General features: G+C 33.4%; 1 protein-coding gene across 20 annotated transcripts in view; it reads right to left on the minus strand.

Moving 5' to 3' along the window:
- The window catches only part of SUPT3H (SPT3 homolog, SAGA and STAGA complex component), a 554,097-nt gene that overhangs the window by 309,404 nt on the left and 227,942 nt on the right, over positions 1-16,751 (minus strand). For 11 of the 20 annotated variants that reach the window (XR_004741815.3, XR_013534243.1, XR_013534241.1 and 8 more), the window contains one exon: positions 1,260-1,344. Coding sequence is in view for 14 of the 20 variants with exons in the window: in XM_008994522.5 (XP_008992770.1) it covers positions 1,260-1,344 (85 nt within the window). In the remaining 6 variants the exon portion in view is untranslated. Of the gene's footprint in view, positions 1-1,259; positions 1,345-2,098; positions 2,188-2,508; positions 4,581-7,276; positions 7,427-16,751 lie in introns of all 20 variants that reach the window. The other 9 variants (XM_078369324.1, XM_078369325.1, XM_078369329.1 and 6 more) reach the window with 5 other exon arrangements.

Below are 16,751 nucleotides of genomic sequence, written 5' to 3' on the forward strand. Positions count from 1 at the left end.
ACAATAGCAACAAAGATGATGAAATACTTAAAAACAAACTGAACAAGAAATGTGTGAAGCTAGGAGAAGAAAAATATTAAAACAAAACTTAAAAGACACAAAAGTAGTTTCAAACAAATGTAGATATACCATATTCATAGAATGATTCAAGATTTTAATAAAGATGCTGTTCTCCTTAAGTTAACTTATAAAATCTTGTGATCTCAATAAACGTACCAATGAAAATTTATTACTAGCTAGACAGGTTGCTACTAATATCCATGAGGAACAATAAACATACATGAATAGCTGGGAAAACACTGAAAAAAAAACAACTACCAAGATGTTTAGCCCTAACAATCATTAAAATATATTATAAAACCTGTAATAATACCATACTAGGTTATACATACACTAAACCATTAGTGTAACATATACAATGAGAAACAGATACCAATATATATGTATATTCAGTATATTATAAAGAACGCATTTCAAATCACTAAGAAAAAGATAAATTTTGAAATACATAGTGATGGTAAAACTGGGTTCCCATTTGGAAAAGATAAAATTATATCCACATCTCACAAAATAACAAGAATAAACAACAAATATATTAATGATCTAAAAGTAAAAATGAAATCATAAAAGGACTAGAAGGCAATATGAAAGAATTTCTCTTTAAACATGGTATAGGCATACCTCAGAGATACTATAAGTTCAGTTGCAGACCACTGTAATAAAGTGTAGTCAGACAAATTTTTTAATTTTTAACTTTTAATTTTTGTGGATACAGAGTAGGTATACAAATTGGGGGGTTTCTCAATGCATATAAAAGCTATGTTTACACTATTCTATAGTCGATTAATTGTCAAATGGCATTATGTCTAAAACATAATGCATACACCTTAATTTAAAAATACTTCATTGTTACAAAATGCTAACAACCATCTGAGTCTTCAGTGAGTCCTAATCTTTTTGCTGTGATGATGATAGCTGCTGACTGCCCAGGGGAACAAGGGTTTGTTTTAGATGATGAAAATTTTCTATATCATGGTTGTGTTATAAGTTAATATTATAATATCAAATGTCGAAGCTCAGCAAATTTTGCATTAAACTAGTACATTTTGTTACATATAAATTATACTTCAATAATACTGACAAAAAAGAATTCAAGATTGTAAATAAAATATTTTGTTAAAGTATTGGGTTACAATCTACAATCCTAATAAAAGAATGCAGAGAATATATACTGAATCAAATTAAATTAATGTTCTTACCAGATTAATTAACTGAGTATGCACCACATCTTCAACCAAAACTGCTGTTTCATGAAGAGGCCTTCTAGCATCACCTAAAGAATACCTGCAAAATAATTTAAAACCCATCAATATTAAGGACTATAAAACTAAGAAAGGCAAAAAGTGAAAGATATTTATTACATGAATCACCTTAGTAAGGAGAATATAAATTATTCTCTCAAATGTCTGAATGGATGTGCAATTGCCACATGTGGTGGCTCATGCCTTTAATCCCAGCACTTTGGGAGGCTGGGAAGGAGAATCACTTGAGCCCAGGAGTTCGTGACCAGCCTGCACAACATGGTGAAACTCCACCTCTACAAAAAATACAAAAAGTAGCCAGAAGCAGTGGCATGTGCCTATAGTCCCAGCCACTTGGGAGGTTGAGGTGGGAGGATGGCTTGACCCCAGGACACAGAAGTTGCAGTGAGCCAGGTTCATGCCACTGCGCGCCATCATGGGCAACAGAGTCAGACCCTGTTTTTAAAGAAAAAAGAAAAGAAAATCTTTCCTACTCATGTTGAAACGTCCAAAGAAAAGGGCAGTGTTATCTTGCTCTTTCTGGATTTGCACAGTATTTTTTAAAGGGAATTTACTGTCTCAAAATGCAAAATATTAACAACTACTTCACAACACTGGCAACCAACAAATCATGTAACCACATCCCAATTACCAATATAAAAGCTAGTAAGAGCCACATAGAAAGTTATTATGTATCCATTGACCCATCCTCCTCACATATACATATCCCCAACTGTGAAAGTCAATCAACTCCAAACTCTTTTTAATGGCATAAACTATAAGTAGAAAAGAAATACCTTTTGAGCAAGTATATGCAATGTGTGTGCATATCTGTGTGTATTTCTTTCTTTTCAAGTTATACAAATGTATATAACAAAAACATAGCCTAAAACAAACACAAAAGAGAAATGTCAAAGGAGATAAAAATAAGCAGTATTTTAAAAATGTATTTATTAGTGTTAGAAAATCTTTTTGCATTCACTAACATATATACATACATTGTTATCAGCATGACCAACAAACCTAGTTTGGCTGGGATTGAGGGGTCTTCCAAAATATTCTGTACCAAGTAATTCAGCCTAATTAGTATTAGAAAGTCATGGCATACTTTCCACCCCCCCCAAAAAAAAAAAAAAAAAAAAAAAAAGACAAGCCAGAAAACAGTCTCATTTGTTAAGGGAATGAATTAACAATAAATAAAACTTACATGCTTGCTTTCAAACAATTACTCTTGTTATTTCAGTTCTAAAGTCTCAAAACAGAAACAGCATATGGGAAATTTATTCCTTCATCTGAAGATAATGCTCTTCAGATGTTCCATACTCTGATGTTGAGGATGAAGTTCATGAAGTAGGTGTCAGCTGACATCTCATTGCAGTCATGGCCCCTACTCAGAGAAACAAATAGTACCAAACCAAATGACCAGCCAGAGATTTGAGCTCAGAAAAACAGATGAAGTTCACAGGGCTGTATCCAACTAAAAAGATTACATAATGCCGCTAGAAGTCACACTATATTCTGGCCATCAGCTACAGAGTAGGAAAAGTTGGAAACCATGCAAATATCCTGGATGTTAGATGATCTGATTCTAGTTCCCACTCTCCTGCTAAGAAGTACTGCAATGAGCAGGTGACTTCTCCTGGCACCTTAGCTTCTCAACAGTAAAAGGAGGGGACTCGATTAGATAATTTTAAAGATACCTTTCAGAAACCTGATTTTGAATCAAATATATCTGATTCATTTATAAACCTTAAATCTGAAAGACTGTTTTCAAGAATGGGGCAACACTGTTATGAAAAAAATTAAATCATATAAACTGTGGAGAAATCATGAAATTAAGAAAAAAGGAAAACATGTTAAAAATGAGTATCAGAATGATATAAATAAAAATAATTGAAGGAAGGAAAATAAGGCTACAGTTTATCCCAGGCCTTATATGTGGAAATAATTTCCAAGAAACACATCACTGTTCATCAAAAAAAAAATGGAGGGGTGTTGAACATATCACAGAATTTGACATTTTTCATTTTCAGCATATTTGACAGGTCTACCTTTGAGTCTGAAATATTTGTTTTTTAATTTTCAAGCCCTAATTAAGAACAGAGGGGAATGACTAAGTTTCTAACAGAGGGGAAGGACTGATTAAGCTTTAATTAAAGAGATTCTGAAAAAAGAAGCAAAGGGAATAAGTTTGGTGATGATCTGTGAAAGAGCCTGCTGGGCCAGTCATCAAGCACACAAGGCCTACAAGCAGATCTGCTCATAAAGCATCTAGAAACCAAACATCAAGAAAGGACAAAGAGATGCTTCTTTGCTGCCATGTGTACATCTTCTTGGATGCTGAGTTGTTTTCAATACTTGCCACTGGCTACAGACTCTAATGTGGTTAAATCATTCTGGATACTGTGGTTAAGTAATTGCTGTGGTGGGAGCTAGTTACTTTTTTTTTTTAATTAGCTCTGATTTTTTTGGATATTTTCCTACCTCAGGTAATTGACATTACTTTGGAATGGACAGTGTTTGACTATTAGCTGGTGTAAAAAGGATCTGGGTAACTTGCTTTCCCCAAAAGGAGTTTTTTGTTTTCCCTTCAAAGCATTTTTTTATTACACTTTTATAGACTAGGTATTACTATAATACCCAAGAAATTCTCCTAAATGGAATTAGAGTGAATAGCAGGCTACAGCACTACCATATACTCCAGTCAGCTAACCTAATACTACATGATGTATGTTAATACAGACATTATACTGTTTATGCCTTTCTTACCCAATATTTGTTGATATTAATTTGCCCACTATCCAAAGTGGGGAATAAAAGTGCAGAAATTTGGCCGTGATGAGTCATTTAATAATACTGGAAAGTTATAAACACTACAAATTAGCCTTGCTCTTCAAATTTTAACAGTTTTGACTTTCACAACTCTATGATTTTAGCCACCTGTTTTCAAAGGAAGAAACGAATTCTATTAACAATAGCTCTGAGAAAGCCCAAGTGATAGGTAAATCAAAATATCAAATAAGGCCAGGCGTGGTGGTTCAAGCCTGTAATCCATGCCCTTTGGGAGGCCAATGCAGGTGGATCACCTGAGGTCAGAAGTTGGAGACCAGACTGGTCAACATGGTGAAACCCCATCTCTACTAAAAACACAAAATTAGCTGGGCCCGTGGTGGTACAGAGGTTGAGGCAGGATTGTCGCCTGAATCCAGGAGGCAGAGGTTGCAGTGAGCCGAGATTGTACCACTGCACTCCAGACTGGGCAACAGAGCAAGATTCCATCTTAAAAAAAAAAAAAAAAAGTCAAACATCTAAGACAACAGATTTCTTAGCAGAAATCAATAAGATGATTTTTCTTATTGCTTGCTTGATTTCTCAATATCCATTTCCCCATTTCCCTTCCGACAGTAAACATTCGTATATTTTAACTAAACTTTGAGAAAACTTTTAGAATTTTATAAAACACCATGAAATCAATATAAATATGTGAAGATATAAAAAAGCAAAATTATTATTTATGATGTAAAACAAATAATGCTGTTGTAAAAAAATACAGATACGCTGATATACATATATGTTTAAAATAAAAGGTAAGAGAGTATAAAACTTTGAAAAGGTAAATACTTATTACCCATAGGCATTGATCACTCAATCATCAAATATTAACTGATTGCCTGGTATGTGCCTGGCACTGTTCTGGTTGCTTGGAACATATCGTTGAAGAAAAAAGACAAAAAATAAGTAGAGTTTACATTCCAATGAGGAAAGGATACAACAAACAATATAAGTAATAAATTACTAAATAATTTATATGTTAGAAAGATGACAGAAAAAATGTAGAACAGAATGAGGAGAAGTAAAGTATGGAATTCGGGCAGTGTGAAATAGTAAAACATGTATTTATTAAGATCTGATTTGTGAAAGAGCTTTTAAGAAATGGAAAAGAAAAATATAAATTGGAAAATTTTATAAAAGCTAAGACTAACATAAGAAAGCTCATCCATAGTTGTTTATAAGGTAGCTCATAAAAGAAAACTCATCTACAGTGCATGAAAATGTGCATCTGAGAAAGTTTACAAAACTAGTAGAATATCTTTATGAATTTCTTCTAACAATTCACAGGATATTTTTCCTCATATATCCTATGTTTCTAAGAAGCAAATATTCCCATCTTCAAACTCTTAATACGTAGCAGCATAAAACAAATTATTATAAACCCTCCCTATTTGAGGAATAGGAAAGATGTACAGCAATCATTGAATGTTAGGTCAAAAAAGAATCTAAAAGATTATGCAGTTCATTCATTTTGTTTTAAACGGATGGAAAATGAAAGTCCAAGAGGTTAAATAGCCATCTCAAGGTGACAAGTCCAGTTAGAAGAAAAAGCTAGGACTTTTGCTTCCAATTCCCGAACTTCCTGAAAATTCTTCCAGATCTCGTTGTACAACACCATGCTAAACAAGTATCTATTAGGCCTCCAAAACATTTAATGTACTTTACTATCTTATTTTGACCAAAATTTAGCCAAAAAAACTAACTTCCTATAACACTGAAAATAGATACACTATAATAACAGCAACAACTTATAGAGAAATTTTCTCACCTATCATTTAAAACAAACTGTAAAGCATGCAAAAAGGAAAGTTTCTCCCATATTACATGAACCCGGAACAGAGAGATTCAAGAAAGTCAAAAGATTTACCCAGGGAGTCAGCAACAGTAAGTGTCAGAATTACTTGGTATGAGATAGTCACATAGAGATAAGAGAATTTCCTACTATCAGATCTTTAGAAAATTATCAATACAAAATGGATATAAATGTGACATAATGTAACACATTTTTCACATTGATAGTATCCAGAAAAAAAGTATTTTGTAGTTAAATGAGCTTGGAAAATGACATATTTTATTCTTCTCTAGATTTGCAATGCATGTTACCATATTAGCTACTCTGAGAGATTCTGCAGAAAAGAAACTTTTGATTTTAAATGTATTTATTGGTTATGTAATCCTTTTCTAAGCCCATATAGTTTTATAGCATTGAAAAAAAAAATTAGGAAACACTGACTTAAGCAAACAAAACAACCTCCAAGATAACTTAAGGGCTTTCATGAGAGATTCCAAATAAAATGCAGCCTAAGATGTTACAACGTCAAAGCCAAGTTCTTCAGTTTTTAACAATGAGGTGATGATGGTGGTTAGAACTTCAAAGTCAAGTTCTTCAGTTTTTAACAATGAGATGATAATGGCAAGCACTGTGAGTTTTAAAATTTACTTATTCATGAATATTTATTGAATACTGGGTTTACATCATATCAGGAACTGAATATCATACTAATTGAGAATTTTTAAAGTTTCCACAAACTTAAAAGACATGACTGATTTTCTGTAGCCATGGTAATAAACAGCCACCAGAACCAAGAACAGACTCATTCCAATAAACATACACCTGAGTGCCAACCAATCAACAACATTCTCATCTCTCTTTTATAGATGATGTCAACTCGAGAACACCACCAATCTCTGAACTCAATGCTTCCTGAAAACTCAACAGAAAGTCAGCAGCCTTCCTTGCTAACAAACTGTGCTTGACCGGCATGTATCCCTCCTTTGTGATAAGAAGCAATAAATCTAGTTTTCTTTTTATTTCAGATACTGAATGACAGGCTCATTATTTTTCACAGCATTTGACAAAGTTTGCTCTCACAAACCTGTCAGCCTAACCTCCCTTCCTCTCCTTCTTCTCACGTTTTATTTTTGAAAGATTTCTAACCAACAGAAAAGCTGAAATAACAGTGCAATGAACACCTATCAATCTTTAACCTAGAATCACCAATTGTTAACATTTTGGAACAATTGCACACAAGTTCTCTCTCTCTCTTTAAAAAATGATACACACATACACATACACTTGTATCTTTATCTGTATTAATTTTTCTTTAAACACTAAGTATGTATTAAGTGACAGGCACACTTACATGTATTACGTCATTTAAACCTCTTAAAGACTCTGTAACACACTATCACTAAGCCAGTCCCTCTGTATCTTGAAGAGTATTTCTTCTAGTAAGTGAAATTCTGGGTCTTCAAATATTTCCATATAGTGGGATTAGCTTTGACTCCTGGAACTAGATGAAATGACAAATCCTTTTACATGACAGGTCTTCAAAAATATAAAGAAACCTTACTTTAAAGGTCTGGTTTCATTTTGTTTTTGCTAAGCAGCATCTGTTTTAAGCAGCTTTATTATTATTTACATATCATAAAATTCAGTTGTTTAAAACTGTACAATTCAATGACTTTTAGCAAATTTACAGGATTTTACCATCATCACCACAATCTACTTTGAGAACATTTCCATCATTCCAAAACAATGTCTCATGCCCGTTTACAGTCATTCCCATTTCCCATCCCCAGCCAAAGGCAACCACTGATCTACTTGAAGAAACCATGCATCCCCTCTAGTCTTATTTAAGGTTAAAGATTTCCTATTTCTTCTAATTTCAGTCTCACTGTAAATGGCATATCTTTGAAAAGACTTTGCAAAACTACAACCGCTTTCAGTTCTTACTTGAATAGGAGTGGTTTCGGCATTTATTTGATTTATATATTAGGGTCCAACCTATGTTTTCATTTTAAAAAAAAGTTATAAAACTTTTAGTAAACAAACCAAATGAATGCAAGCCTCTAAGTGTTGAACAAGTCATAGGCCAATTGTAAAGCCCTGTAGCAAATAGATATCCTTGAAACAACAGATCCAATAATCAACACTTTGTGGGCTGGGAAGAGTTGAACCAGCTTTCAAGTTGTCTTTGGAATATAACTCTCCATCTCATCCAGGAGAACATCAGAAAAGATGACATCAAACATCTCATTGAAATGTTTACTCTCCAACAACTTTCTAATGAAAGTGATATTATTTTATTCTGACACGAAGTATGAGCTCATCAAGTTCCTAGTCCTTATAGATTCCAAAATTTTTCTTGAGATGAATGTCAAGTTCATCAGGCTAGAATCTTCTTCACCCAACATTTTTAAAAATGAAGCAAACTCATGCCACAACTATAATTTAATTACACTTCCTTACACAGCATTCTAGAAAAACCACCTGGCAATAATTAATACCACTACTGTAGTATATCATCTCTTTGCTAATGTAGTTGTATTTACAAAATCTAATTTGTCACCAAAAACAATGACTTTGGTCTCATAAAATATAATACTGAATGAATAAAACCATAATTTTTAAAATATGGAAAAATGCAGTTGTTATATTTCTAATTACACAATTTAAAACTTTTGTAAGTATCTGTGACTGCCAAAAGGAAAATACATAATATACTCCAGTGGTACTACATAATATATTCCATTAGTTCCTTCACTAAGGGCTTTCATTTGAATCAGGAAGTAGGTAAGACAATTTTTTATAGTAATCAGTCACCTTTAAGAAAAGTAAGGAAAAGTTTATCTCTAGTCTCAACAACACTGTATTCCTCAAATAAAAATGAAATTTAGTATATCTAGAAGAAATGTATTTTCAGTTTGTTCTCTAGAATAGGGATAAAAAAGCGATGACATGAGAAAGATGTTAAGATGCAATTCTACTGAGTATAAACATATAGCAAATATTAAATGATCTTTTAGTTTTACTTTAGTTTACAGTCTATAACCTAAAATTTTGGCATGCATAAATAACCCTTTATAGATATTTACATACATTATTAGCACTAAAACTCACATGAATTTTTAAATTTTACTTTGAAAGCTCCGTATGAACTTGTAAAAGCTTTTAATGACCATATAAAGTCTTTACGTATACTAAAAATATTAGCGAAAACATACATCTATGTACCTACCAACTACCAGCCTATATAATATTAAGTGTGCTCAAAGGTACTATCTCTGTGGTAATGAATAAAAATGTTAACAGGCAATGCCAGGGAATTAGTTATTTATGTTAATATAAATAAAACAGTAGTTAAGACCCTAGCTCAGAGCCTTCACAGAATTCTACAACTTTCAAACTCCTCTGTTTATTATATAAAAGTCTTGAAATCTGGTTTCTTTCTGGTTCTGGCCTTATTTCTAGCCATGCACCGTTTGTTCCTGATGTATCAAACTTTCTATGGATAGCTGACCATACGATAGGTTTCATGTCTTTTCATTTTTGTACATATTTCCTCTGTAAATAAGTCTTTGTTTCTTCTTCCATTCTGCCAATGCCTTCAAAACTTAGTTCAAGGAGTATGACCCTTGGGAAATTTTCCCTAATAGCCATTTGCTCCTCTACAGCATACTGCACTGATGGCCCTAACCCACCTTTCACCTCATACTATATCAATTCCCATTGCAATGTAACTTTAAGTCACCTTGCACTATAACCCTGAGCTCAACCCTGTTATGTTCTTTGGCCCATGGAATATTATCAGCAAGCTGAAGCTAAAAAGTACTTAAGCATTTCAACTTGTGCTCTTGCACTCTGCCACTGTCACGAAAGTATGACCAGGCTAATCTGCTGGAAAATTAGAGACACATGAAGCAGAGCTCAGTCACCGGAGTCATCCCAGTTGAGTTCATCCTAGATCAGCCGACAGTCAACTGACCCTCAGATAGATATTAGAGCCAACCCCAGAGATTCCTGGGGTTGCCTAATCTACTGTCCTAGACATACAATCATAAATGCTGAGGTTTTACGATGTTTTATTATGCAGTATTACTTTGGAAATAAATAACAAATCCCACTCCTAGATGCTTCCACAGCACTCTGTTCGCAACCTCCTCATAGTATAGTTACATAGTTATATGGTTAGATAGTTACATAGTCATATGGTTACATAGTTACATAGTCATACTTTTACATTAACTAATTTGTCTCTATTTTCCCCTATGCATTTAAAGGGAAAAAAATAACCTCTTATTTAAATCTGTATTCTCAATAACTAACAAGATGCCCAGTTGCATGTGAGCACTCCAAAATTCATGTGATTTGTTTGCATAATGTTAATAGAAAAGAGTCAATAATTGCAGCACTTTGGGCCAAATATAGAGCGGAATTAGGTGATGCAGTAAAAAATGCCAGGGCAGAGAATCAAAGGGTGTATTCCTAGAAAACTTAAGATTTTCACATGTAGAAGGAAAAATGTTCAAAATTTTATTAAACTTGGTATGCATCCAGAGCCAAGTAAAAAAGATTCATAAAGAAACCAGATTAATGATTTATTTTTTAAAGGCAACAAATACTTTTTAAAAAGAAAAGGAAAAAAAAATCAATCAATCTGAAAAGATAGAGAATTTAGAATCCATTTAACAATGATAGATATGACAAAAAGGACAATGAGTAGAGTATACCCATAAAAGATACTGAGAACTTACTGTTTGCTAGACACCACTAAACTGATTAAAATGTCAAAATGACTCTATAAGGTAAGTACTATTATTATTGTCACTTCTAGACTTGAAGAGGTTAACTAGATTACCCAAAGAATATATTTAATAAGTGGTGGAAATTAGATTCCACCTCACACCAGTTTGACTGCAAACTCTAAAAAAACAAAAATAAAAATAAAACCTCAGACTGCTCTATAAGATTGTCTTTTATAGAAACGGAATAGACTTTGGAAGTAATTTATTTTAGTTTCTGCCACAATAAAAAAAAAAATTTTAAGTGAAAAGATTATTTAGGCTGGGCACAGTGGCTCATGTCTATAATCACAGAATTTTGGGAGGATGAGGCAGGAGGATCACTTGAGCACAAGAGTTTGAGTTCAGTCTTGGTAACAGCATGAGACCTTGTCTTTAAAAAACAAGAACTATATAAGCATATATCCAAGTTAGGGGACAGGAGTAAGATGATGATACTTTGATAAAATTGCAAATAACTTTTTGACAATCACTGTGGTACAAGCAGAAATGCAAACCAATATGTAAAGGACACAACAGCTGAATTTATAAGATCAAGAGGAGGGCTAGTTGCAGTGGTTCACACCTGTACTCCCAGCACTTTCAAGGCTGAGGCAAGCAGATCATGATGTGAGAAGTTTGAGACTAGCCTGGCCAACATAATAAAACCCTGTCTCTACTAAAAATACAAAAAATTAGCCAGGTATGGTGGCGGAGTGCCTGTAATCCCAGCTACTCAGGAGACCGAGGCAGGAGAATCACTTGAACCCGGGAGGCAGAGGTTGCAGTGAGCTGAGATTGCGCCATTACACTCCAGTCCGGACAACAGTGCCAGACTCTGACTCAAAAAAGAAAAAGAAAAAACAAAAAACAGTTGAACACGCAATGCTGTCTATATCAATAACCAACAAAGGAAGTTATTAAAAGGGTGAACAAATTCTTCCAAGTCAAATGCAAATAACTGGCTTCCTCTCTATTCATGCAAATAACTGAGTTCACCACATGAAATTCACCTTGCTTTTAGGTCTCAAGAATTAAGGGATAATATTAAAGCTATAACCCTGGAAAAATCCATAGTGTCTTTATGCATAAATCACATAGAAATGTCTCAGGTTCTGAGATAAAGTTCAGAAATAATTGTACTAAACAATGCAAAAATTTCCCAAGGCTAAAACTTGGTAAAAATAAACTGCAGAAACACTAGAACAATAAGTATAGGGTTAACTTCATCATACTATTAGTAGATATATTACAATACAACTATTACACAGAGGCTAAAATTGATGCATGGCAAGAGGCTGTCTAGAAATATAATTATTATATTAAGAGGGAAATATTCCTTGCAGCATAAAAACACCAATACCATTCATATACCGTATACAGAGAGTTTGATAAAGAGAAAATTTCCATTAAAATCTTAGTCCAGAAACTCTCCACATCCAGCATCTCTAATTTCTATCACCTTTAGATCCCATTGGAGTAAAAATTAGAACTTCTTTTATTGTTAACAAATTCCCTATCTCGAAGCCTGTGGAGAATGTCCCCTTTGCCTCTATGGACAAAATGCTTAGACAACTCTGAGGGGAAAGAAGGAAACTGTGAAGCTTTGTACGTCCTGGGGCCCAGAGGTTTCCAGGATGACTTCCAGAGTATTGACAAGGAATTAGAATATTAGATTACAGTCTGACTTTCTCGGTTGTGGGAGCTTTCCTTTCCCCCATATTCCAAAGATTACAAAAACCTATGAAATTATGCCAGAAGGTGATAATCCAAGTATATCTTTCACAGTTGGATGACTCAAAATAATATTTAGCATTTAAAATTACATTGTTCATAATGTGGCATTCAATTCTTCACTAAACTCATGAGAACTCATTTCTACTTATAGATGTATTTAAAACTCTGAGTAAAGAAAGTTAAAGAGAACTTTCATTTTTTAAAAAAAGAAAAAATAAAAATGAAAACATTGTATTTTCTTTATGCATTAACTTTCAAAAAGAAAATGCAAAATTAATCTGTTTACCATTACTACATGTTCACACAGGTGTCATCTTTATTATGCTGTTAAATGCAAGAGCCTACAATAATCTATTCCAGACACAGGTTGGGGTTAAAAGTGAGGGATTGGCAAGGGAGTAGAAAAGTAACAAGGCTGTCTGTAGCACTTTAGTACATGTTATAAGAATAATCCCAAACAGAAAAATACTGGTTCAATTCAGTATAACTACTTCGATTTTATTAAAATCACACATACTCTATATAGTAGAGCCCTATATACATTCTCTCCAAAAAAAAAACTTGACTTAGGAATAATTTCACAATACTTAAGAAATCAGAAAAAAGGTTTTAAATAAAATATTGATGTTTAAACTGTCTCTTTAAACTGTTTGCTAACAAAACAAAACAATGGACTTTGAGAGAATACTAAACTCACCATCATTAATTTTATTTTGGTAACTAACTTTATCCCAGTGACTTGATAACAAAGTTAAGCCTTACCGATAAAAATCACCATATTTAAAACACCAAAAATAAAAAAGAGAATTTCTCCTACCTCCATAACATTTTGTTTCTAATTTCTTAAAAAAGAAAAACTAGGAGTATTGTGAGTATTGTTGAAGAGAATTCATATTAGAAGATATTTCAAATTAAACAAGGGGCACCTTCATGCCTATTTTTTAAGTTTAGATCACACTGAATACTATGCTTGCAGAACCAATGAACAAGAATAATCATTTGCAAACTGCTAGATTCTTTCATTTTGGATTGTACACTGAAAATAAAAGATGGATATTTAGAGTCTACATGTTCTATTTTCAGCTTCATCATTAACATATGTGAGAACCTGGGGTAAATTTCTTTACATCAGGTAAATATTCTAACACCCTATTAGTTAATGGAAGTTAGATCCCAAAACTGACACTTAAGTGGAATACTAAATAAATTTAGTCCTATTTTCTTTATTGGGTTTTCTGATTTAAAATTCTATCATATATATACATAATCATCTTAATTTATGTATAAACTTAATTCACTTTAACAATATTCACTGAACATCAACCTAGATGAAAGTCCTCTCCTGAAGTCTGAGGAATGCAAATGTAAACACCAAGTCCTTCTGAACTCAAAATCAGTACATAGCACACTGGTAAATGAGATACAAATAACCAAACATGAACTCTCTTTTAGTCAGTCTAACTTAATTAAAATTGTATTACGACAATACAATAATTATAGAGTTTTTAAGTATGAATTTTAAATTGTACATTTTTTTTCTTTTTCGAAACAGGGTCACATTATGTCACCCAGTCTAGAGTACCATGGTGTGATCATGGCTCACTGAAGCCTCGACCCTCCGGGCTCAAGTGATCCTCCCACGCAGGCCTCCTAAAGTGCTGGGATTATAGTTGTAAGCCATTGCACTCAGCCACTAAACTGTAAAAATTTTAAAAGTGCAATTAAAAACTTGTATGACTACAAAAAATAAAACAAAGATTTTCTACTTTTTTTTTTTTAACCTGTTGGTGAATCCTAACAAGTTGGGAAAAAACTATAGGTATAATCCAAGGGCTAGTAAATATTTTCTGGAAAATGTCAGTACATATCTTCACCTTTGTGGGCTATCAGGTCTCTGTTGCAACTACACAATGGCCATCACAGTACCAAAGCAGCCAAGGACAGTCCATAAATGAATGAATGTGTATAGCTCTGTTCCAGTCAAACTTATGGTCACTGCAATCTGAATTCTGCATCTCACATAATTTCATCTCATGTAAGTGCTACATCTCATGAAATATTACTCATCTTTTGATATTTTCTCCCAACCATTTAAAAATGTAAAAAATATTTGTGATTACACAGGCTGTACAAAAACAGGGAACTATGTGATTTGGCATTCAAGCTACATACAGTTTGCCAATCTCTGGTATAATCAAACACTAGTATCAAATAATATGAATTATAAGAGTGACTAGTAGCTAACCATAATTGCCACTGTTCAGAGAGGAGAGAAAGGAAGACATATTTGAATAATCAAGAACTTCTCTTAAAAAAGTATATGAATAAGAAAGAGCTTGAGTTAGTCTAAGGATAACTCATTTACTACAGCTATTATTTAGTAACTGCAACAAAACTCTTCCACTCTCTTAAACAAAACACTAAATTGTCAAAATACATGGACAATAAGCAATTAACTTCATGTTCTTATTTAAACTGTGAAAGTACAATTGAAAAATTGTACTAGCTGGGCAAAGTAGACTCATAATACGTGTAATCCCAGCACTTCGGGAGGCCAAGGCAGGTGGATCACTTGAGGCCAGGTGTTCAAGACCAGCCTAGCCAATATGGTGAAATTCTCTCTCTACTAAAAATACGTAAGTTGGCCTGGCATGGTGGTACACACCTGTAATCCAGCTACTGGGAAGGCTGAGGCAGGAGAATCTCTAGAACCCAGGACACAGAGGTTGCAGCGAGCTGAGATCGCACCACTGCATTCCAGCCTGGCCAACACAGTGAGACTCCATCTCGAAAAAAAAAAAAAAGTACTATTTTTCAACTCTACTGTACATACAGCTTACCAATGTTTAAAATATTGAATATTTATTCATGTGTAAAATAGTAAAAAACAAACTGTTATAGGTTGAATTGTGTCACTCCAAAAACAATATATAAAATCCTAATTCCTAGTACCTCAGAATGTGACCTTATTTAGAAACAGGGTCTTTACAGAGATAACGATGTTAAGAAGGTCATTATGGTGAACTCTAGATGAAAAAGACTGGTATCCTTATAAAGAGAGGAAATATGCACAGAGACAGACACACACAGAGGGAAGGCAACATGAAGACAGAGGGAGAAGACAGTAATGTGAGTGGAGTGATGAAATTAAAAGCCACAAAACACCAAGGATTGCTGGGAAACACATAAGCTAGAAGAGACAAGGAAGGATATTCCTCTAGAGCCTTCAGAAAACATGACATTTCATAGCAACCTCAACTATGTACAGTAAGTTTCTGTTGCTTTAAGTCACCTGGTTTTTGGTACTTTGTTATAGAAGCCCTAGGGAACAAATACACAAACATATCAATGTATAAGGAGTGTTTTTCACTTTGTAATTCTATGTAATCAAATAACATGTCATCATTTAATGAACAAGTCTTAAGTCCAAAATAAACCATGCATTAAAATCATTCTGTGACAATTAAATTGACTTTCTATGCATAATATTACTACCAAAGAAGTTATTCCTTTGTGTTTTTTTCTATAATACTTTTAACCAAATATTCTTTGGTTTGTGGGTTGTATTATTATTGACAGGGTAAATGCATGCTACTGTGGAGAGTGGGGAAAATTAAGTGGTAGAAATGCTTAGGGTCTCAAATCTTCCTCCCAGAGAGTATATATGCAAGATTCTTGCATTATAAAGTGCCATTTTCAAATAGTGCCATGTATCCATTTTCTTGCATCTCTTCCAGTTTTGATTTGTGATTTCAAAAATAGTTATGAAGAAAATATGGTAAGTGAGTTTCCACTTATACTCTGTGTCCTACAAATTTTGAGGATGGGCTTCAGCAAAACCTGCATCAGATTATGACTTTAGTAAAGTATCTCTAGCACTGATTTATTTTTAGGTAACTGAAAATAATATATGTGTTTGGAAATACTGAGTTAAAAACATAAAGAACTATTGACCTTAAACTATTACAAAACAAAACAAAAAAAGACTATCTTTCCTGTTTTAAAAGAGTTCCAGTAAAAGAAAGTCCAAGACTGTATCACTGTTTACATTAAAAGTTTCCATTTTCAGTTTGTTTGTATTCCATCCATTTTTCAAACGTTTTGAAAAAGGAGATTCATATAGAATGTTACTGAAATTTTCTGAGACCCAAACATAATCTCTTAAAATATGTACCAACAAGCTTCTGCATGTCTCTGAACTCAGATTTGTGCATTTCAATGTCACCTGGATGCCGAAATTTAAATTTCAGGGCTGCCTATCAAGCACAGTAACTGAAAACTTGCACTAAACTCAAGTGTGCAAAGTAGTAAATATCC

Source organism: Callithrix jacchus, chromosome 4 (genome assembly GCF_049354715.1).
Source record: "Callithrix jacchus isolate 240 chromosome 4, calJac240_pri, whole genome shotgun sequence".
NCBI classification, from domain to species: Eukaryota; Metazoa; Chordata; class Mammalia; order Primates; family Cebidae; genus Callithrix; species Callithrix jacchus.